Source organism: Triticum dicoccoides, chromosome 1B (assembly GCF_002162155.2).
Source record: "Triticum dicoccoides isolate Atlit2015 ecotype Zavitan chromosome 1B, WEW_v2.0, whole genome shotgun sequence".
Classification (NCBI taxonomy): Eukaryota; Viridiplantae; Streptophyta; class Magnoliopsida; order Poales; family Poaceae; genus Triticum; species Triticum dicoccoides.
Genome location: NC_041381.1, coordinates 154,045,105 through 154,067,488, shown reverse-complemented (window position 1 = coordinate 154,067,488; position 22,384 = coordinate 154,045,105). Strand labels below are relative to the sequence as shown.

At 44.6% G+C, this 22,384-nt stretch overlaps 1 protein-coding gene and 1 non-coding gene across 5 annotated transcripts; one reads left to right on the top strand and one right to left on the bottom strand.

Annotated features, from left to right (window-relative positions):
* Nucleotides 1-11,307: 11,307 nt before the first annotated feature.
* On the top strand, nt 11,308-11,381 carry TRNAN-GUU. The gene has a single exon. It is a non-coding gene; the product is annotated as a tRNA-Asn (tRNA).
* A 669-nt stretch (nt 11,382-12,050) lies between these two features.
* On the bottom strand, nt 12,051-21,106 carry LOC119324688 (serine/threonine-protein phosphatase BSL1 homolog). Of its 4 annotated transcripts, none has more exons than XM_037598469.1 (21): nt 20,731-21,106; nt 20,569-20,629; nt 19,666-19,744; nt 19,504-19,583; nt 19,303-19,397; nt 19,055-19,154; nt 17,879-17,948; nt 16,892-16,993; nt 16,623-16,704; nt 16,371-16,538; nt 15,681-15,750; nt 15,281-15,506; nt 14,669-14,839; nt 14,361-14,599; nt 14,121-14,205; nt 13,924-14,037; nt 13,647-13,846; nt 13,478-13,553; nt 13,152-13,287; nt 12,936-13,075; nt 12,051-12,689 (listed from the first exon to the last, which is right to left on the bottom strand). In XM_037598469.1, exons 1-21 carry the CDS (start codon nt 20,942-20,944, stop codon nt 12,606-12,608), a joined length of 2,592 nt encoding a protein of 863 aa, XP_037454366.1. In that variant the 5' UTR covers nt 20,945-21,106; the 3' UTR covers nt 12,051-12,605. The 4 variants fall into 4 exon arrangements, with proteins under 4 accessions (XP_037454366.1, XP_037454355.1, XP_037454368.1 ...); XM_037598458.1 differs by having other exon boundaries at nt 15,585-15,750; nt 20,731-21,105; XM_037598471.1 differs by having other exon boundaries at nt 13,924-14,022; nt 20,731-21,105.
* Nucleotides 21,107-22,384: the final 1,278 nt, after the last annotated feature.

The window sequence follows — 22,384 nt, the reverse complement described above, 5'->3', positions numbered from 1 at the left end:
ATGGTAAAACAAGACAAGCAAAGCCTCCCGCTGTGCCGACAAATCCCGATAGGAGCTGCACATATCTCGTTCTCAGGGCACACCGGATTGTCCAAACTTCCGGTAGGCCAGCCCAGAGTTGCCCCTGGTGGCCACCGGCGGTTGACAGGTTGGACCAACACTCACGACGAGCACTGGCCCGGGGGGGGGGGTAAAATAAAGATGACCCTTGAGTCTGCAGAACCCAAGGGAAGAAGGCTTAGGTGGCAAATGTTAAAACCAAGGTTGGGCCTTGCTGGAGGAGTTTTATTCAAAGCGAACTGTCAAGGGGGTCCCATAAATCACCCAACCGCGTAAGAAACGCAAAATCCGGGAACATAACACCGGTATGACGGAAACTAGGGCGGCAAGAGTGGAACAAAACACCAGGCATAAGGCCGAGTCTTCCACCCTTTACCAAATATATAGATGCATTAATAATATAAGAGATATTGTGATATCCCAATCACAATCCTGTCCATCATGGAGCAATCTTCAACTTCACCTGCAACTAACAATGCTATAAGAGGGGCTGAGCAAAGCGGTAACATAGCCAAGCAATGGTTTGCTAGGAAGGGTGAAAAGGTTAGAGGCTGACATGGCAATTTGGGAGGCATGGTAAACAAGTGATAGGTAACGCAGCATAGCGATAGAACGGAGCAACTAGCAAGCAAAGATAGAAGTGATATAGAGGGTAATAGTCATCTTGCCTGAAATCTCGCAAGGAAGAAGTACGAGTCTAAGAAGAAGACAAACGGACGTAGTCGAACGAATCCTCACAACTCCGGAACGAAACCGAAGCTAATGAGAGAAGCAAACCGGAAAGAAGCAAATAACATGGTAAACACACAAGCATAGTCATGGCATGATGCACAATCAAGTATGATGCATGTCCGGTTTAAAGAGGCATGGCATGGCAATATGCAACAAACAATACTACAAATTAAGTGGAGCTCAATATGCAACGAGTTGCATATTGACGAAACACCACATCAATTATTTAGTCCTCTCTTGTTTAGGCTACCCAACAATATTAAATGTTGTTAAACATGGCAAGAGGTGAAGCATAATTAAACTACCTATTTAGGCAAGTTTAAATGAGGCCGGAAACACAAACAACAAATCCGGAAAATCCCCATATGTCATTTAGCAATTTAAAGCAAACACAATTTTAAGCATTTTAAATGTTGTTATCATGATGCGGATGACATATACAAGTTTTATACAATTTTATGAAAACGTTAACATGAGCATGTTATGAAGCATTTGGTCACCATGGCGGAACAAAACGGGTGCCACGGCAACGAATCCGAAAATGATGCCACGGCAACATATCGGTTCCGGTAGCTCACGGGGATACCGGTGCAAAAGAAGTGGGCGTGAGCGTGTCATGCAAGGATGGTGGGGTGCTCCCGGATTCTGGGTTCCCACGGGACGGCGGCATGGCAAACGAGGAAGGAACGTGCAAGGATCAAACGGGCACGGTGCAAACATAGGATTCATCTCATACAACACATGCATTCGTTCACGGGCGGTCGTCATCTCGGGATTATACCTTTGAAGCGTGCATTTCGGAGCAGTTCGGGTTCGTCGAAGGAAGTAGTCATTCACAGGTCGTAGTGGAAGTAGTCGTTCACGTGGCGACGGTAGTGGAAGTAGTTGTACACGTTCGTTTCGGAGAGGTACTTGACAAATCCAACGTCTTCGAGCATAAAGGTACTTGCAAAAACCGAGATGGTCTTGACGATCCGGTGAGACGACGTGGTTCGGGGCGGCCTTGGTCTTGATGGTCCTTGAGTCCAACAATTACTAGGTGGTCTTGTCGCACACACAGGGTTACAGCCTCGAGCAGCAACTCGAGAAGCACCGCAGCGGCTTGGAGGCGACGGAACCTTGGTCGGAGCAGGAGGCGGGGCACCTGGTCCAGGCAGCGGCAAGGAGGCCGGCACGAGAGAAGGCCGAGTAAGCTACTCGTTCCCGAGGCCCGTCGTTGAAGGTGCAGCAGAGGAGAAGTGCGGGCAGGAAGGCGACGACAACGGAGCAGCCGAAGGGGAGGACAATACCGTGGGAACGGCGGCATCGAACAGGAGGTCAAGCTGCGAGGCGGGAGGTTGCTGGCGCGTGGTGCATGGTGGTGGTGGTGGTGGTGGGCGGGCCGGTTCGATCCGGCGCCTAGGGTCGGGGACAAAGCCGGAGACGCAAGGACGAGTCGAGTCGACGGGGCGGCCACCGGCAACGGCTCCGATGGCCGGCGTGGTTGAGGGAGGAGGCGAACGAGCGCGGGGAACAGCGGCAAGGCACGGCAGGGCGCGGGGACGGCTCGGGCACGGTGGTCGCGGGGCGCTCGAGAAGGGGAGGCATCGCGTGGAGGGGCGGCGCTCGGCAGCGGGGCCGACGTCGAGGAGGAGATCGGGCGCGGGGGATATGGGAACGGAGGATGGGGATCGAGCCGAGGCGCGAGGGGATCGGGGTGAAGCCCTTCCTGGCTGTGGCAGCGGGCGTGCGTTGGCGGCGCTAGAGGAGGAACAAGGGGAGGAGAAGGGATCGAGCAGAGCTCTCCCCTGCGGCTAGGGTTATCGAGCTGGTGGGGCGACTGGACCTCCAGGGGCAAATGGGCCGGCCTGGTTTGCTGGGCTGGGCTCTCTCTCTCTCTCACTAATTTCTAGCAAAAAAGAAATAGAGAGAGGAAAAGAAAGAGAGGGTTAGGGAAAGATTTTGCGCATGGGGATTATTTTCCCGGACTCACAAAAATGAGTTTGATCCAAGAAAATAGAAAAGGCCAAGGTTGAAAGATGTAAATTCAAACTCATTTGAATTTCACTCAAATGGGTTTGAACTAGGACTAGGTTTTTGAAGTGTCCAGAAATGTTGAGGATTTCGGTGGGGCTCCGGAAAATGATGAAAGAAATTATGGGCAAGGTTGGAGACCAAGAATTGAGATAACAACGGCATGGGATATTTTGCAAGTGGGTTATGGTTAATTCCAAATAAATGGAATAATTTTTATTATAGCTCCCTAATATTGGAAGATATGTTATAAAGAGAATTCACCCTTCCCTCGATTTAAATGGATCGAAGATCCATACAATTTATTTAGAAGAGTTATAAAAATTAATGATATGATGGCATGATGAAACGGTGCAATGCAAGAGATGACATGATGCAATGCAACAAGCAAATAAAACACACGGAGAAACTCGGAATAGCTAGAAGTCTTCTGGAGCGTCGGTCTCGGGGCGTTACAACACTCCACCACTACAAGAGATTCTCGTCCCGAGATCTAGAATGGCACCGGAGAGAAACGGAAGAGGAAGAGAAGAGGTAAAACTAAGTTGCTTCTTCGACCAATGAGTGAAACCAAAGAACCTTGAGAAGTTGAGCAATTTAAAAGAAAGAGTACAACATAGATGAACGAGATTGCGAACAATCCGTTAGAAAAGAGGAACAAAGAACATTAGAACTTGAAGGTTGCAAAGACATGAATCAAGAGTTTAATGGACAAGATAGAATTCGAAACCACTCCGGTTAAAACAAGATGAGAGAGGAAGAATTCGGGCAGCACTCCGGTTGAACATGGAAGGAATAGAACATGAACTTGAGAAGATGGGATGATACTTGATGAAATCAACAACACACTGCGTCCGGAACTATTTAAAGAATGGCACAAGGGGTAAGAAGGATTTCAGACACCAATCCGGTAGAAAAGAGAGGCAAAACTTGATAAGATGAAAAGAACTTGAATGAGAACACAACACTCCGGTTAAATGGATAAGCTCGAAAAGAACATGATCCTTAATACGAGAAGAGGAGTGAAGAGAGCAACATCACAAAGCCTCCAGAAGAAATGTAAAAAATGGAATGGAATGAACGGAGTAAAACTTGATCTTGAAAGAGCACGCTAACAGGAATTGTTAGAATGGAGTTGTTGGATTATCAACAACGAAAGGATAAGCTTGTAGTGGACTTATGGAAAACATCTCAAAATTATGAGGTGACAACCAGTACTAACGGAAACAATTACTTGCTTGAGATCAATGAAGAGATGAAAACTACTTTCGCCGAGAGGATAGGAGAAAACTTGGATCATTGATAAGCACCACAATACAACATTCCTTAGGGAAGGATTTAGGTGAAATATATACCAAGATAACTCCAACGAAGAGATTGATGGATTTAAAATACCTCGTTCTTGACAACATGTGAATCGCGAAACATGAATGGAAATTGTCAAGAGTGATATAACACCATCTCAAAAGATAAAGTAGGAGAATTGCACTTTGGAATGCAAGATGAAGAATGCTTGAACTCCTCTGAAAAGAATCTCGATGAACACTTCGAGAAGGAATTAAATCCTTGATGAACCATCATGTAGAGCCTCCATGGAGAACTCCGGTAATAAAAGGATGATAAAAAGAAAGGGAAGTTGAAAACACAAGGTGAAGCCTTGCGGTGATTTAGATGAAGCTTCGCGACGATATAACCGAGAAAACATGGAACTCCAGAAAAAAGATGAACAACAAGAAGCCAAGAATTTATTCCTCCTGAACAAACTCCAAAGGAAAAGATTAATCACTTGGATGAAACAAGAATAAGAATTATGTCATGCCTATCCTTCACCGATTTAAATTGATGACAAGCAACGGATTTGGCATACTACTTATTCTTCTTGAGGGATTAAGGATAGACATAGCGCAAACTTGGGAAAAAACTTGAACAAACCACCAGTACGATTCGGAAAGAATGAATTAATTGATATGATAACAACGGAAGAGAAATGTTGAAAGAACCACCGTAAGAATTGAAAATAAAAGTAACAAAGGCACAATTCACCGGGAAGAATTGGAAAACGAATGAAGATACTTGAGGGGATTTAGATACAAGAGAACGAATAGATCATGAACTGATTAGAGGGTATTTGAATGATTCACCGGTAAGATTTGGAGAACGAGAGCTGAAAGCTAGAACGAATAATTATGACATGATGGCCTACAGAGGAAAGAAATGGGAACAACTCATGAAATGCTCCGGATGGTAAGAAAAGAATTCTCACAATCAAAAACAATTATGAGAGGATGGCATCAAGCTTGAACTACGCCTCTTTGGAAGAACGAGTAAGGATTTAAGAGGAACTCTTCTTCGGTCTTCACGTGCTGAGAATGATGACGAGAACCACCAAAATTGTTGAGGCACTTCGGAACAAAGAAGAATAGAAATGATGAACCAACGATGAAAAGAATATGAAAGTGAACTTGGAGAATACATTTGACTGTTGAGAAATCATTCTTATGTCAAACTTTGAAAGAATTTGAGAATTGCTCCGGATAAGTTAGAAGAGTCAGGTAAGATCCTGGGAAAAGACCTGTGGGTTAGGGCCCACTCAAAAAGGACAACACCTTTGAACGATTTTGAAGAGAGATTGCACCGGTTGAATTAAATGACTAGAATGAGATAATAATCTCCAAATAGCTTGAACGGATCTTGAATGAAAAGACGAGCCTTCTGAGATATATTCAACACTCAAGAACGAAGGAATATCGAGAAGTGAATGATTAAGAGGTGCACCGGCATGAGAAAAACATTTGTAACGAGGAAAAGGATATGATCAACACCGAAAGCTTGAATTGAATCCATCGGAGGAGAAAAGAATGAAAAATGATGAACTTGAAACTCCGTTAGTAGCTTCTTGAGAATCACCGGATAAGAACATTGACGGAAAAGAATGGAGAGACTTCCCATCAATAAAATGGATACCCGATTAAAAAATCTGAGTCCTTGAAGTTAAGGGTGGGAGGGCGGGAAAACAAAGGCAACTTGGGGCAGATGGAATGGATACCGTTGAGAAAAACTTAGAATTGATCTCAGAAATGTTGAAATGATTGGATCCACTTGAAGAGAAGCACACCGGTTGGAAAAGAATTAACATGATGACCTCGATGATCAAGAAGGATTAGTATTCACATAGCAATATGAGAACACCGTTTATGAAAGGTATGGATTCAACATTTGACTTCGAAGCAACTCGAATACCACAAATAAAACAAAACAAAGGATTTGGCTTGCAGAATAAGCCGGAACAAATACATATGATAGAGATTTACCCAATCCCATATCATGCATTTGTCGGAAATATATTCTAGGAGCTACTTGAATTCCCACCTATAAAACTCCTGAAACTTTCTAGTTATGCAATCTGGTGTTGGGGATAAAGGGGAAGCAATATATATCTCACCCAAAACTAACAATTCCTACATCCAAGCTGTATCCATCCATCAACACATAACCAAGAAACCTTCGGAAATCATGTACCTCAACCTTCGAAAAGCATCCCTTATACGAGTTATGGCAATACTCCCGAACTCGCGCCCCAGTACTGGGTGGTGTCGAGGTTATCTCACCAACAACTGCATAAAAGAGATTTTCGATGTCGGCAAAACTCAGGTATTCCAGAACTGCAACGATAAAATTATGACGACAACACCTTGGAGCTCAACTCCCCGGGTCAATGCCACATAATAGACAGGAGGCACCAAGAATAATGTTCTCGTCACAAAGCCATCGGAACGATTCCAAGATACCCGCGTGATCCTAAAAAAAATTTAGTGAAATTTGAGGAGAGGAAAGTCAAAACATCTACGTCAGGAGACCTCACCAGAGCGACGAAGGGACTGAGGAGTAAAAAGAATCCTACTCTACGATATATATAATCCTAAGACTCAAAACATTTTTGTTCTAGACTCAACAACGCCAGCAAACAATCAAGCAGGGGGCTCCTAAGTCGGGGATGGCTCTGATTACCAACTTGTAACACCCATGATGCGGCTATATCTCCCACGTGTCGAAGCACGACTTAGAGGCATAACCGCATTGTGGTTTTGTCGCAAGAAGGATCATGTTCACACAATCCCATGTAATGAACAAGAATGGGATAAAGAGTTGGCTTACAATCGCCACTTCACCAATGAGCATAAAATAAATCATACATCATTCAGAGTACACACACATAGTCCGACTACAGACGAAGCCAACAGAAAAGAAGATAACCCAACTGCTAGATCCCCGATCGTCCCGACTGGGCTCCACTACTGATCATCTGGAAACGAAACATAGCAATAGTCAAGACCTTCATTGAGCTCCCATCTGAGCTCGATTGCATCACCTGCACTGGTATCATCGGCACCTGCAACTTTTGGTAGTATCTGGTGAGTCACGAGGACTCAGCAATCTCAAAACCCGCGAGATCAAGACTATTTAAGCTTATGGGAAAGGAAGGGGGTAAAGTGGTGAGGTTGCTGCAGCGACTAAGCATATATGGTGGCTAACATATGCAAATAAGAGCGAGAAGAGAGCAAACAGAACGGTCGTGAACTAGCAATGATCAAGAAGTGATCCTGAACTCCTACTTACGTCAAACATAACCCAAAACCGTGTTCACTTCCCGGACTCCGCCGAAAAGAGACCATCACGGCTACACACGCTGTTGATGTATTTTAAAGAGGTCAAGTGTCAACTTATCTACAACCGGACATTAACAAATTCCCATCTGCCTATAACCGCAGGCACGGCTTTCGAAAGTTTATACTCTGCAGGGGTGTCCCAACTTAGCCCATGATAAGCTCTTGTGATCAACGAAGGATATACCTTCTCCCAGGAAGACCCGGTCAGACTCGGAATCCCGGTTTACAAGACATTTCGACAATGGTAAAACAAGACCAGCAAAGCCTCCCGATGTGCCGACAAATCCCGATAGGAGCTGCACATATCTCGTTCTCAGGGCACACCGGATTGTCCAAACTTCCGATAGGCCAGCCCAGAGTTGCCCCTGGTGGCCACCGACGGTTGACAGGTTGGACCAACACTCACGACGAGCACTGGCCCGGGGGGGGGGGTAAAATAAAGATGACCCTTGAGTCTGCAGAACCCAAGGGAAAAAGGCTTAGGTGGCAAATGTTAAAACCAAGGTTGGGCCTTGCTGGAGGAGTTTTATTCAAAGCGAACTGTCAAGGGGGTCCCATAAATCACCCAACCGCGTAAGGAACGCAAAATCCGGGAACATAACACCGGTATGACGGAAACTAGGGCGGCAAGAGTGGAACAAAACACCAGGCATAAGGCCGAGTCTTCCACCCTTTACCAAATATATAGATGCATTAATAATATAAAAGATATTGTGATATCCCAATCATAATCTTGTCCATCATGGAGAAATCTTCAACTTCACCTGCAACTAACAATGCTATAAGAGGGGCTGAGCAAAGCGGTAACATAGCCAAGCAATGGTTTGCTAGGAAGGGTGAAAAGGTTAGAGGCTGACATGGCAATTTGGGAGGCATGGTAAACAAGTGATAGGTAACGCAGCATAGCGATAGAACGGAGCAACTAGCAAGCAAAGATAGAAGTGATATCGAGGGTAATAGTAATCTTGCCTGAAATCTCGCAAGGAAGAAGTACGAGTCTAAGAAGAAGACAAACGGACGTAGTCGAACGAATCCTCACAACTCCGGAACGAAACCGAAGCTAATGAGAGAAGCAAACCGGAAAGAAGCAAATAACATGGTAAACACACAAGCATAGTCATGGCATGATGCACAATCAAGTATGATGCATGTCCGGTTTAAAGAGGCATGGCATGGCAATATGCAACAAACAATACTACAAATTAAGTGGAGCTCAATATGCAACGAGTTGCATATTGGCGAAACACCACATCAATTATTTAGTCCTCTCTCGTTTAGGCTACCCAACAATATTAAATGTTGTTAAACATGGCAAGAGGTGAAGCATAATTAAAAAACCTATTTAGGCAAGTTTAAATGATCCCGGAAACACAAACAACAAATCCAGAAAATCCCCATATGTCATTTAGCAATTTAAAGCAAACACAATTTTAAGCATTTTAAATGTTGTTATCATGATGCGGATGACATATACAAGTTTTATACAATTTTATGAAAACGTTAACATGAGCATGTTATGAAGCATTTGGTCACCATGGCGGAACAAAACGGGTGCCACGGCAACGAATCCGAAAATGATGCCACGGCAATATATCGGTTCCGGTAGCTCACGGGGATACCGGTGCAAAAGAAGTGGGCGTGAGCGTGTCATGCAAGGATGGTGGGGTGCTCCCGGATTCCGGGTTCCCACGGGACGGTGGCATGGCAAACGAGGAAGGAACGTGCAAGGATCAAACGGGCATGGTGCAAACATACGATTCATCTCATACAACACATGCATTCGTTCACGAGCGGTCGTCATCTCGGGATTATACCTTTGAAGCATGCATTTCGGAGCGGTTCGGGTTCGTCGAAGGAAGTAGTCATTCACGGGTCGTAGTGGAAGTAGTCGTTCACGTGGCGACGGTAGTGGAAGTAGTTGTACACGTTCGTTTCGGAGAGGTACTTGATGAATCCAACGTCTTCGGGCATAAAGGTACTTGCAAAAACCGAGATGGTCTTGACGATCCGGTGAGACGACGTGGTTCAGGGCGGCCTTGGTCTTGATGGTCCTTGAGTCCAACAATTACTAGGTGGTCTTGTCGCACACATAGGGTTACAGCCTCGAGCGGCAACTCGAGAAGCAGCGCAGCGGCTTGGAGGCGACGGAACCTTGGTCGGAGCAGGGGGCGGGGCACCTGGTCCAGGCAGCGGCAAGGAGGCCGGCACAAGAGAAGGCCGAGTAAGCTACTCGTTCCCGAGGCCCGTCGTTGAAGGTGCAGCAAAGGAGAAGTGCGGGCAGCAAGGCGACGAAAACGGAGCAGCCGAAGGGGAGGTCAATACCACGGGAACGGCGGCGTCGAACAGGAGGTCAAGCTGCGAGGCGGGGGGTTGCTGGCGCGCGGTGCATGGTGGTGGTGGTGGTGGTGGACGCGGGCCGGTTCGATCCGGCGCCTAGGGTCGGGGACGAAGCCGGAGACGCAAGGACGAGTCGGGTCGACGGGGCGGCCGCCGGCAACGGCTCCGATGGCCGGCGTGGTTGAGGGAGGAGGCGAACGAGCGCGGGGAACGGCAGTAAGGCACGGCAGGGTGCGGGGACGGCTCGGGCACGGTGGTCGCGGGGCGCTCGAGAAGGGGAGGCGTCGCGTGGAGGGGCGGCGCTCGGCAGCGGGGCCGACATCGAGGAGGAGATTGGGCGCGGGGGATATGGGAACGGAGGATGGGGATCGAGCCGAGGCGCGAGGGGATCGGGGCGAAGCCCTTCCTGGCGCTGGCAGCGGGTGTGCGTTGGCGGAGCTAGAGGAGGAACGAGGGGAGGAGAAGGGATCGAGCAGAGCTCTCCCCTGCGGCTAGGGTTATCGAGCTGGTGGGGCGACTGGACCTCCAGGGGCAAATGGGCCGGCCTGGTTTGCTGGGCTGGGCTCTCTCTCTCTCACTAATTTCTAGCAGAAAAGAAATAGAGAGAGGAAAAGAAAAGAGGGTTAGGGAAAGATTTTGCGCATGGGGATTATTTTCCCGGACTCACAAAAATGAGTTTGATCCAAGAAAATAGAAAAGGCCAAGGTTGAAAGATGTAAATTCAAACTCATTTGAATTTCACTCAAATGGGTTTGAACTAGGACTAGGTTTTTGAAGTGTCCAAAAATGTTGAGGATTTCGGTGGGGCTCCGGAAAGTGAAAGAAATTATGGGCAAGGTTGGAGACCAAGAATTGAGATAACAACGGCATGGGATATTTTGCAAGTGGGTTATGGTTAATTCTAAATAAATGGAATAATTTTTATTATAGCTCCCTAACATTGGAAGATATGTTATAAAGAGAAGTCACCCTTCCCTCGATTTAAATGGATCGAAGATCCATACAATTTATTTAGAAGAGTTATAAAAATTAATGATATGATGGCATGATGAAACGATGCAATGCAAGAGATGACATAATGCAATGCAACAAGCAAATAAAACACACGACGAAACTCAGAATAGCTGGAAGTCTTCTGGAGCGTCGGTCTCGGGGCGTTACAGAACAACAGTTGGATCTAGGGGTGGAGGTGGGGCATGTGTAAATATGCAAAATAATTTATGATGTGTAGTTAACTCTAATTGTGTAACAACTCAATGTAATTTTAAGAATATTTATTGGAATTACGATGATGTTTAGATCAAATTATATTGTACATTCCACAGATTTTTATATTTTTATCGAAAATATATAATCTACACATTTTATATGTAAACCGTGACCACTCAAAGTAAGATCATAGGTCATGCTTGGACTTTATATGGCGCGGCACTTTATTTCTTACATTGGACTTTATCCTCTATATGAAATAATGTGCTTTACACCTCTAGTCAACAAAGCTGGAATAGCTCAGTTGGCTAGAGCGTGTGGCTGTTAACCACAAGGTTGGAGGTTCGAGCCCTCCTTCTAGCGGAATTTTTCCTGTTGCCCTTCTGATTTTTTTTAAAAAATTATTCTTTTTATTCTGTCATTCCTATGACTGCCTGTAAAACAAAAACCCAAAGCTTTGGAGAAATAAAGAATCCCAGGTGCTTTCTGTATTTGAGTGAGTTGGAAGAAGATGAAAATGCCTAAGACGCTGGGTGTTTTACTCTTTCGGGCCCTCGGTTGGTCAAAACAGTTCGTCCGCTCTGCATGGATATTGCACGCCGACGTGTGGCGCTTGCTGGAAACCAGCTGCAGTGTAGTGCGTCGTCGGTATTCTGAGAGAACGACCCAACTGTGGTTATCCACCCATATTGTGGCTGAACGATTTAGTCAAGCCCCAGAGTGAGTGAAACACTGGTGTTTCAAGTCACAACTTCAAACATAGATTCAGATTGGAACAGTTTTTAGATTATATTCCCTGCCTAACTGAACGGAGCAGGGCTCAGTGTGAATTTGCGTTGAGAACTTGTTTTAAAATCTGCTGTGAAACATAGCCGCAAAAAAGTTGTTCTTTCATTAAAAAGCCTAAAAAAATGTCGGTAAAACACAGGTGGCAAACTCCTGATAAATTGGCAGAGCTCCTACCAACTTCTTGAAGAAAAGAAAATAGGAAGGTATTCTTATATTCCTCCTACGCTCCAAACAGGATACAACTTAAACCAACCACTTGGTTCAGGTTACTCAAATAAACTTAATTTATTCCTATAACAAATTTAATCAACAACAACAGACTTCAGTTACAACATCACGAGGAGGTAGTTTTCCTCCAGCCAATCTAACTCAGTAAAACTTGTATAGCTGCGCTGTGCAAGCAGCGTCCTAAACGGTAACGAACACGGTATACGGAACACATTACAAGCCTTCTTGCTCTGGATGAACAATGATCTAACCATGTACAACACTACAGTTACAGGTAAACCACGACAACGATACACACACGGACTCCTGCTTTCCGACAATTATCTGACAACATTCAATTCCTCCCTTCAGAACTGTTATGTATGTAGCTTCCCAATAAGGGGCTGACTGCACTGAACACTGATGAGTCACTATCAACTTAACTACCGGGCAAATGTCTCGAAAAATTGGGAGTCCGTGATGCTCTGTTGGCTGGCTTCCCTAGGTATAATGTATGTACCTTGCAACTGGCAAAGAAATTTCTGACGAGAAACATACAGGGTCAAGAAGAGGAGGGGCCGGCTATGTATATCATATGTAAGCAAGAGAGTTCCTGTCACCAGCAGAATGCGGCCGTCCTCTAGTTGGTGTAGGTGGCCGTTGTATGTTAAGTTCCTGCAGATGATTACAATTTCACCACAGTTGTGAGTTAACTTATCCCAGTCCCACAAGACAAGAACAACATGAGTTATGATGGTTTATGGACTTCCAGAACAGGGATGAATGAGTATGGAAAACAATCATTCAAAACGCCACCATCCATTTAAAGCATGATGTTGGTAAAAAAAATACCAAGATCAATTTGATCAATGCCTCGGCTCACTAAAGAAATTGGAAGAGTACAAAAATACTCATTCTGACCTGCATCCATGTGGCATCCATGGCACGTTCAGGAGATGACTCAGGAGAATTAACAGGTGGTGGAAGTGGATGAATTAACTTTGGGACAATAACTAGTCCCCTTCCCACCACAAGTATGGCGCCAGCATTATTTGCAGTGCCTGGTGCATGCACAATCTTAGCGAACAATCGAACATTATGTTGCATAGGTGATGAAATGAGTGAGAGGATGCATACCACAATAATTAGTGGCTGAAAATAAAGTGATCAACTGCCCATGGGCGAAACGCTCAAATCCATCCATAACACACTCATGAGCTCTTATGATCAATTGCAATTTGTTTCGTTTACAGAATTCTGCCACTCGGTCAGGCTGCAAGTTGACAGGAAATAAGTTCAATCAACATGGTCCATAATAAGCTTACGGTAAGACTAATTGCTGGAAAGGAAGAAACAATAATAAGATAAAATGGTCAATGTTTTTTCTAAAATAATTGACACTCGATAAACTAGAAAGCTAATATGAAGCATCCTACAGCAACTGAATCACAACACAATCATACCCCAAATGTTACCAAGCCAGGTCCTCGTGCATTTGGCCTCAAACCCTCTACACTATCGTTTTCTGTAGGATCAGACCTGCAATTATACAAGTAGAAAGTATTCATTAATTATGATATGTAATGATGTAAACAATAATTAGAAGAAAATAGCATGGCCACCAAGTACTACCATAAAAGATCCATGAGGACAATAGATCCGACATCCATTGTAATAGGCCTTTCAATTTTTTCAATTTGCTCCACACTGTTTATTGACCTCCCGATGCCACCATGCATGCATATTATTTTCTTTTCTATCATAGCAGCCAGAGGGAGATAATTAAATAGTTGATTGAATCTAGTCCAAGCCCATATACCATCACTTTCACCCTACATAAAGGAATTAAGTCAACCAACGCGTCAAATATTTCAATCCCCAAAGATATATGAAGCACGATCGTAACTACCATTCTCTCAATGCATTCAAGACGGAAGCCGAAAAGAGCATTGATGTCAGCAGCCTCGTGATTTCCTCTAATCAAGTGGACATGTTCAGGGTACTCTATCTGCAAAATTTGTTTCTAATGGCTCAGAACTATCTTTTACACGAAACAGAGTTCTAACAGCAGCAAAGATGTTTCACGTATTAGAAATCACTACTCACTTTAAGAGCAAGAAGTAATGTTATTGTTTCCAAGCTGTGCTGACCTCGGTCGACATAGTCTCCCAAGAAGAGATAATCAATATATCTGAAAATATGAAAGCAAGCGCAATAACACATTACATAAACAAAACAACATAATTTTAAAATTTATAGTGGAATATGAAGATTGAGTGTACAGAGAAAAGATTGTAAGACGGTTCCTGCATAAAAAGGTACATACAAGGTTCAGGATCAACTTACGTTATGTCACCAGCAGTTGATGGATAACCATATTCATCAAAAAGGCGCATTAGGTCCCCAAACTGCCCATGCAGATCACCAAATACTTTAACTGGTGCTTTTAGTTGTAAGACAGTTGGTTCCTGCATAAAAATCTGCTCAGCAGCATAGCATAGCTCGCCAACTTCATAAGAGTCCAGGAAAAAGGTCCTATCAGCTGGAGCATTCCAATTCCTTGGCCTCAATAAGAGCGAGATGACCTGCAACAAAAAATTGTAAGAAAAATAGCTCCTTCCACAAACTCAGAGGATTTAAAGATGGGACCTTACCTTCTTATGCAAACCTTGTGGAGACCTTTGTCTATTTAATGCTTTCTTTGATGAATATGATTGATCATTGTTCGCGGGATGCATTCTTCTACTTTCATTCTCAAACTGATCAAGTGAAAGCTGTCGGACCAAACATCCTAAATCTCCTACTGCTTCTTTAGCAACTACAACCTTCAAGGTGGAAGATCAACAATTCAGAAATTGGCAAGACAAACAACCTAAATGAAGTAGCTACATTCACACACAAAAAACACACAGAAGAATCTTTAAGTAAAACAGGCAACTCAGTCAAGACATTTCTACAGCCTACAAAAACCCCACAAACATTGAAGCATACAAAATTAGCAGAGGGTATATTACCACCGTAGGTAGAATTAACTTCTCTTGAGGTAAATAGCTACACTAAAATTCAACTATATTACCCACACACTCTTGGAAAATTGTGCATGTAGAATCATATACTTCACAGCAATCTGAGAATTGTGTTTGGATGCTTCTAAAGCGAAATGGTATATAAAGGACTCCTTTTCAACCCGATTAATTTTGTACGGATGCTTTTGTCCATATTCAATTAAGAAAACAAATGGGAAGAAATTTCATCAAAATACATACTGCTCTAGAATGCAACTTCACATCTGGTTCCATGGAGCCCCCATCATCTAAATCATCAGCCATTGGTGAAGTTTCACTGAGAGGGGACTCAGATCCTATTCCATCTGAAAGACTGTCTTCTGAAGATGCATGAGATGCTTCCTTTGCAGCTCGCCATACAGCACTAACAGCTTCAGCTTCGGCAGCTGATGCCTCTGTCAGCATGTCAATTGACTTCTTGTCCGTGCTGAAATTCATGGGAAAAATATTTAGCTTTCACCATACACAAGTGATGTACAAACTCTACAGAAGATGAGTATGAAACCTGAAACCAGGAGCTGTCTCATGACTGTTATTTGTATATTGCTCGAAGGGCGGAGAGTCAGAATTAAAATTATGGTTTCTATTTTGATTTTCTGACCTTGGGACCCTATCAGTTTCTGATTGGAAGGGTGCATTCTCAGCAATAAGAAAATCATCGAGGAGGATATCTGTTCAGACAAAAAAAACATCTATAAGATTTCAGCTTCACAAATTTGGTGATATATCTTTCATCATGCAAAGATGGAACAAAAATAATTCAATCCCGGAGTCAAAGGTAACAATACAAACCAATATAATCAAGGACCAACACGTGTGCTTATCTCTGCTCAACCATTTTAAGTTCTCATGAACTTGTTATGCATAAGATAGGAGATCCTGTCATCACCTAATACTGCGATCTTGGTACAATCATGCTGCAGTAGTTCAGGTAAAACGTTGCAACTACTGTAATTACCTGATATTATGAGTATGATCATCTGACTGTGTATGGATAGACTGTCTACACTATCATGCCAAAATCCACTCCACTGAGAAATAAACATTAATGTGATAATGCCATCTAGTGACAGCAAAATGGAAATACAGCTCCGATGACAATGATCATGTGTTTCCTCAAAAGGAAAATAACAATGATCATGTGCTTCATCGAAAGAATAACAATCATCATGTGTTTCCTCAAAAGAAAAACAACAATGACATGCTGTCATTGGAAATAGTTTCCTCGATTTTCAGATGAACCAATACAAAAAGTGGCAAGAAGCACCAAACTGATATTCCTATTACTTACCTCCCCTCAGTCCACCATAAATGTATATCTGAGAACCAACAGAAGCAGCTGCATGGCGGCAACGACGAAGTAGATCCGAAGAAGCATCATGTTCATTGGAAGATTTTAGAGTGCGAGAGGTCACAATGCCATTTCTATCCAACCAAACTCCAGCAGCAGTGTCCAGAACTTCAGAAAGTGTTCGCCAAGTGAGTCTAGGAGAGTAAACATATGTATTTGAATGTAATGGAAGTATTAAGAGTGTGCACTAACCTGCAATTGCACCCTCCCCTTCAATAGCTCTCCCTCCTCTAAGGACACCTCCAGTAACATGCAGCCGAGCACCAACAAAGACCTAAAAACTTAAGACTGTCAGGAGAAGCAAGGGAAGCTAATATTTGAACACAAGCGCACAAATCAAATCAATATGGTAACATTTTCAAGAAACAAGCAATTGAGACATCGACTATCCACGCAATCTAAACAATTATTCTTCATGAACATCACAACATATTCAGCTGTCACACTTCTATCTAACTTACAGCTGCATGCTGATATCTTGGAGATGGAGATATCCCGGGAGCCAGAGTCCACTCCCACTGACCATTTGTATGCATAAGTAGTCCATAAGCATCAGAGAGCGGCTGTAAATGCATTACAATTATCATCAAATGAATCTCAATATACAACAAATTAACAGCATAAATAAGAACATATTAGAACCTCCAGTTAGACCAGCATCCAATGGTCCCAAGTTCAAACAAATCAAAATTAAGAATGATAAAACAGTGCATGTTACAATGTCATGTGCTGCAGAACTCACTATATGAATATAGCATTTCCAAGCCCACAACATGGTACACCCACATGATTGTCATTTTGCATAACAATCATTGACCGATGTCATTTAGCAGTAACTTATTTACCATGATATTTCTCTACTTTTAGTCTTTTATTACTTTTTTGTGACATTACTAAACTAATTTTACCTTACAAATGATTCTACATCTAACATTCAAAAGAGATTACTCCCTCCAGTGTTTGAAAGTTTGATATTTTGACCATGGGTGTTGTTAAACTGTAGAGGCTTGACTATATATGTAACTTAAAATATTTTCATTGGACTCTTGGTGATCATATGTGCTGATTGTGATTTATCCTGAAAAGTACATTATAAACCATAATTTCATTAGGTATAACAAACATATTATAGCAAATAACGGACTGTGTCAATGTCCAAAATGTTATTTTCAGAGGCTGAAGTCTGGAGGGAGTATTATGAAGTGATTTCACAGCTGCATAAGTTGTAAATATGTAGGCCTTCCTGGATATAAATTTGCAAAGTAATGAAAGGGCATATTTTAAAATTATCAATAGGTACTATATCACGCTTTACCGGTGATCTTCTTATTAAAATACATATGATGTTCCGCATTAGTATGTCAGAGCTAAACATTGACAGATAACATAATAACAAACAAACAGGGCCCAGGATGACTATCAAACAGTAATAAGGCAGAAGATTGTACCGTCCCAGAAGCATCCCTTCCACCACAAAGTAAAAGCATGCCATCGGAGCGTGCACTGGCAGTGCCATACCTATAGTGATTTAAAACAGACTGAAAGTAAGACAATTGCATATTTATACAAATGGTTGAATTGCAATCAAGTCTAGTGCCTAGGAGATTTGAAGTGACAGTTTATTTTCACATGTAAAGCTTGCAGTAAAGGTACTACATTCTGCGTATGCCCTATTTATGTAGTGCAACAGTAGCTTTTCTCAATAATTAGCATGACATTTGTTTAGAGGGAGATAGTTACCGTTGTGTTATGGGCAGAAGGCAGCATTGTTATTTTAGTATACAGGAAAACCCTAATAAGCCCGTAAATTAAGAGTACTAGAATTTACGTGAAACACGGGCTTACATATGCAGTTTTTATTTCTTCCTTTTGAGGGGCTCGTCCATTCAGTTATAAAAGAAGCCCAACAGAAATTCAAATATTTCCAAAATGGAGTGATACTTAAAGCCGGGATGCTGTGAGTTACAATAATTGTTACGCGGGAACATGTTCACTTCTAGTCACCGTGTCTCCACAGCAGCCGCGGTGCCTAGGCTTGGAGGCCAACTCTTCCAGATACTTCATTATGATAATTGTTTCCAAAATTAGCAGGATGCGTTTTAAATAGAAGGATATCCCTTAGTTTGGTCAGTTACCTTATCGTATATAAGGAATTCAGGAGTTCCTATAAACTAGAGATGGGTTGTTAGGCACCTCTATAAATAGAAGGCTATGTTTGCTTTTTTAGATCAAGAAGAAACAAGAAGTTTCATTATCTCCTCTAGCCTTCTCTTTAGCTGGCAGACAGCGTGCCACCATGGCACCTAGTCATTGGCAAGGTTATCAACCTCACCTCCCTGTCCAACACACCTACTCCCTCCGTTCCAAAATAGATGACCCAACTTTGTACTAAAGTTAGTATAAAGTTGAGTCATCTAATTTGGAACGGAGGGAGTACAACCTAAGATCCTTAGACTCAGGCCATAACAACCCCGTGATAGTGGCACCGTCAACTATCAACTGACGTCAGATTAGATGGCAAAAGGCCCACAGACATTTAGAACGCATAAAATAACATATGCAAGTATGCCTCAATGATTAGTGACTTGATTCTCCACCTCTCTGGAGAGCATGGATCCACTTACATCCTTGCTGAAGGTCTATCACCATCAGGGTTAAGTTTCTGCCACTTATATGGTTTCTGAGCTGTGTCCAAAGCCCAAGCATCTGATAAGACCCGCTTGCCTGTACCAAAAAAATAAGTCATTTGACAAGTTCATGTGGATACTGCTAGCCAGAATAAAATGCCGTTCCATGAAATAGTAAGAAAACAAATTGTCAAAGTAATTATCGCAGATATATGATACAGTAAATTTTGCAGCTAAGAGCTAACCATCATTTCCCGAGACTGACACAAGGTAACGCTGCGCTACCAAATCCATGCAATGACCATAGCGAGGACCAGGACCAGCCCCCTGAACAACAACCCTGCATCGGATGGCAGAAATGGAAACATCACATCCCCATCCAAAGATCAACTCCAAAAAGGCGAGCAAACTGACAAACAAGCAAAAAAAAGTATCTTTGTGTTCACCGGTGCCATTTGAACTTGTCGTTTGTCAGATCAAGCACATACAGATCGTCTGTCGAATGCCCCGCTGGTCCAATCCCACCCTGCACAGACATTGCACCACTCACCACTGAACTAAGTTGGATGGCACCAAATCGGAACTCAAAAATACCAAGTTCCTCATACCTGGAAAACAACCATGGTGCCCACAGCAGCAGCAGAATGTGCAGCCCTTGGAGATGGAGGATCTCCAGCTGGATGTAACCTGCAGGCATGTAGAATTTAATTTAATGAATATACCGTTACGAATCCATACAATTCTAGCATTACGAAAAACGAATCTAGCATTGTGAGTCCATTCGACTTGCCTAACGAATCTACCATTAAGAGTACATTTCGGCTTGCATAATAAATATACCGTTACGAGTCCATTCGGCTTGCTTGACGAATATACCGTTACGAGTCCATTTGGCTTGCCAAACAAATAACGCCCAGCTAAGTAACTGATGTATGGAAAGCATATAATTGTGCACAATTGCTAGTGAGCTCAAACATAAGATACAGGGTTCACCACATTTAACCAAACAAGAGACAAATACAACCCATAATCGGACACAATCTACACATTTAGCCTCCCCAACAAGAAATGACTTAAAATTGACCCAGAATTATGCCTTGTAATGAAGCCAAATGGAGGCTCTCCAGCTGGATGTAACCTGCAGGCACGTAGAACTTAATCTAACGAATATACCGTTCCAAGTCAAGCATTACGAGTCCATTCTAATCTAGCTTTACAAGTCCATTCGGATTGCCTAACGAATATACCGTTGCGAGTCCATTCGGCTTGCCTACCGAATAACGCCAAGCAAAGTAACTGATGTATGTAAAGCATATAATCGTAACAACTGCTGGTGAGCTCGAACATAAGATACAGAGTTCACCACATTTGACACAACCAGACACAGGTACCAGTGATCGACGCAATCTATACATTCAGCCTCCGCAACAGAATATGACTCAAAATTGAGCTATAATTATGCCGTCCGACGAAGCAGCATAGCAAAAATCTGGGTCGAGCAGCGGCCTCACCTCGTCCACCTCCGCTTGTCCACGTCGTACGAGTGCACCGTGTTGGTCACCCCCGCGAGCCCTTCAGTCCAAGACCAAAAACCCACCATTAGAGCACAACAGAAGGAGAATTTCAACTCGAGCACAGCGCGCGCGAGAGGGGAGAGAAAAGGGGCACCGAACTGATGCCGGGGAGGCCGGAGGTCGCGCCGGCCTCGATCGCCGTGGCGCCGCCGAAGAGGATGAGGCGCGGGCCGTGGCCCTTGGTGGGCGCGATGACGGTGAGGGAGTGGCCGCACCTGTAGCCCGGCGAGTCGTCCCCCGACCCCTCCCACCCCTCCACCTCCCTGTACGCCGGCGCCGGCACGACCCACGCGCCCTTCCCCGCCGTCCCCATCGCCGCCCCAACTCGTCGGACCCAAACCCTAGCTTCCCCACTCCCCGCGCTAAACCCTAGGCTGCAGCCGCCACGGCGCCGACGCAGACGCAGCCCGCAGCTTGGGATCCGAGGAGGTGGGGAGTGAGGAGAGAAAGAGAAACGGCTGGGAGAGAAGAGAAGAGTAGTACTGCAGTTCGCACTGGACGCGGAGAGAGGCGACAGCGGGGGCCGGGGTGTGCGGTAATACGGTGGGGCTGGGGTGGCGGTGGGAGGGGGTTAATACGGTGGGGCCGGGGTGTCGGTGGGCGGGGGTAAATGGTGCGCGGGTGCGGGCGCTGGGGGAGTCAATGGGGGCCTTCGTCATCATCTACAGCTCAGAGGTGGGGAGGGAAGGACACAACGGAAGGAAGGGAGGGGCTGGCGAGGCGAGGGATGAATGGTAGGCACGGCCGCCGCCGGGTGGGCTGTGGGCCCCACCGGCCCGGCTGGCTGACTTTATAACTGGTTGCCTTTTCGAATAGGTACAGTTCACAAAGGTTTCTCCTTTTGGATTGGAACGTGTAGGGAAACCCACAGAGAGAGACATCCTGACAGGTGAGCAGGCTGGTGGAGGGGGGAGTGCCACGGCCACGATGGCGGGGGCTGGCCGCAACGGTGCGGCGGAGATCATCGTCAACTCGATGGAGCATGGCTAGTCAGCTAGTTGTAGGAATGCAAACTAGAACTCTCAAGTCAGCCCCATGTAAATGTCACATGGGAAGGTGATTTGCTTGTGGCGGTGGCGGTGGCGAGTGGCACGGTTACGGCGGCGGCGCCCAGGACGATGTGGCCATGGTCATAGCAGGAATGGTGGGGTGGAGGCGGTTGGAGACACGGTGGCATTGTGGCAAGATGGCGCCTAGATTTGGCGTGTGTGCGTTAGGGCCGGAGGGGCTACAACGGGTGATAGCCCTATTTGCGGTCCATCTTCACTCTCACTTATTGTCGCTCCCGCCTAGGAGTCTGACCTGTGGTGGTGAGCGTTTGGACGACGGCTTTGGAATGTGGTCGGCAGATATGCAAGGTGGCTGCGGCAGCTGTCCCATTTGGCCGTAACCCTACATCCAGCATCCCAATCTTCGTCACCGACAAAGATTGGAGGTGGTGCGGCAATGTCCGAAAGCAGAGACGGCAAAGCCATCTACCTACTTCGAGTGTTTTCTCTAGCGGCATGGGTGGTATCCGAGATCTCACGACAGTGGGACTAATGAGTCATCGCCAACTAGTATAACGGTTGTTGGCAACTATGGTTTCGACAACAAGTGTGTGCATCCAAGGTGAAAACCCGTGATCCCCTATCTTCGTCTTGAGATGGCAACGTCGACATGGGGTGCGTCGTGCCCTTGTTGAAGGTGTTGGGAAAATCCCAAGTGCAACCTTTGGTTGGATCCGTCAACATCCACGTGTGTGTGGTGATGC

Excerpts from the sequence above, each read along its gene's own strand:
- LOC119324688 (XM_037598458.1), bottom strand. The coding sequence starts at position 20,944 with ATGGGGACGGCGGGGAAGGGCGCGTGGGTCGTGCCGGCGCCGGCGTAC. Across the intron at positions 15,751-16,370 it reads TTATGGTGGACTGAGGGGAG|ATATCCTCCTCGATGATTTT; the intron begins GTAAGTAATAGG and ends TTGTCTGAACAG. Across the intron at positions 14,206-14,360 it reads TCAACTGCTGGTGACATAAC|ATATATTGATTATCTCTTCT; the intron begins GTAAGTTGATCC and ends TCATATTTTCAG.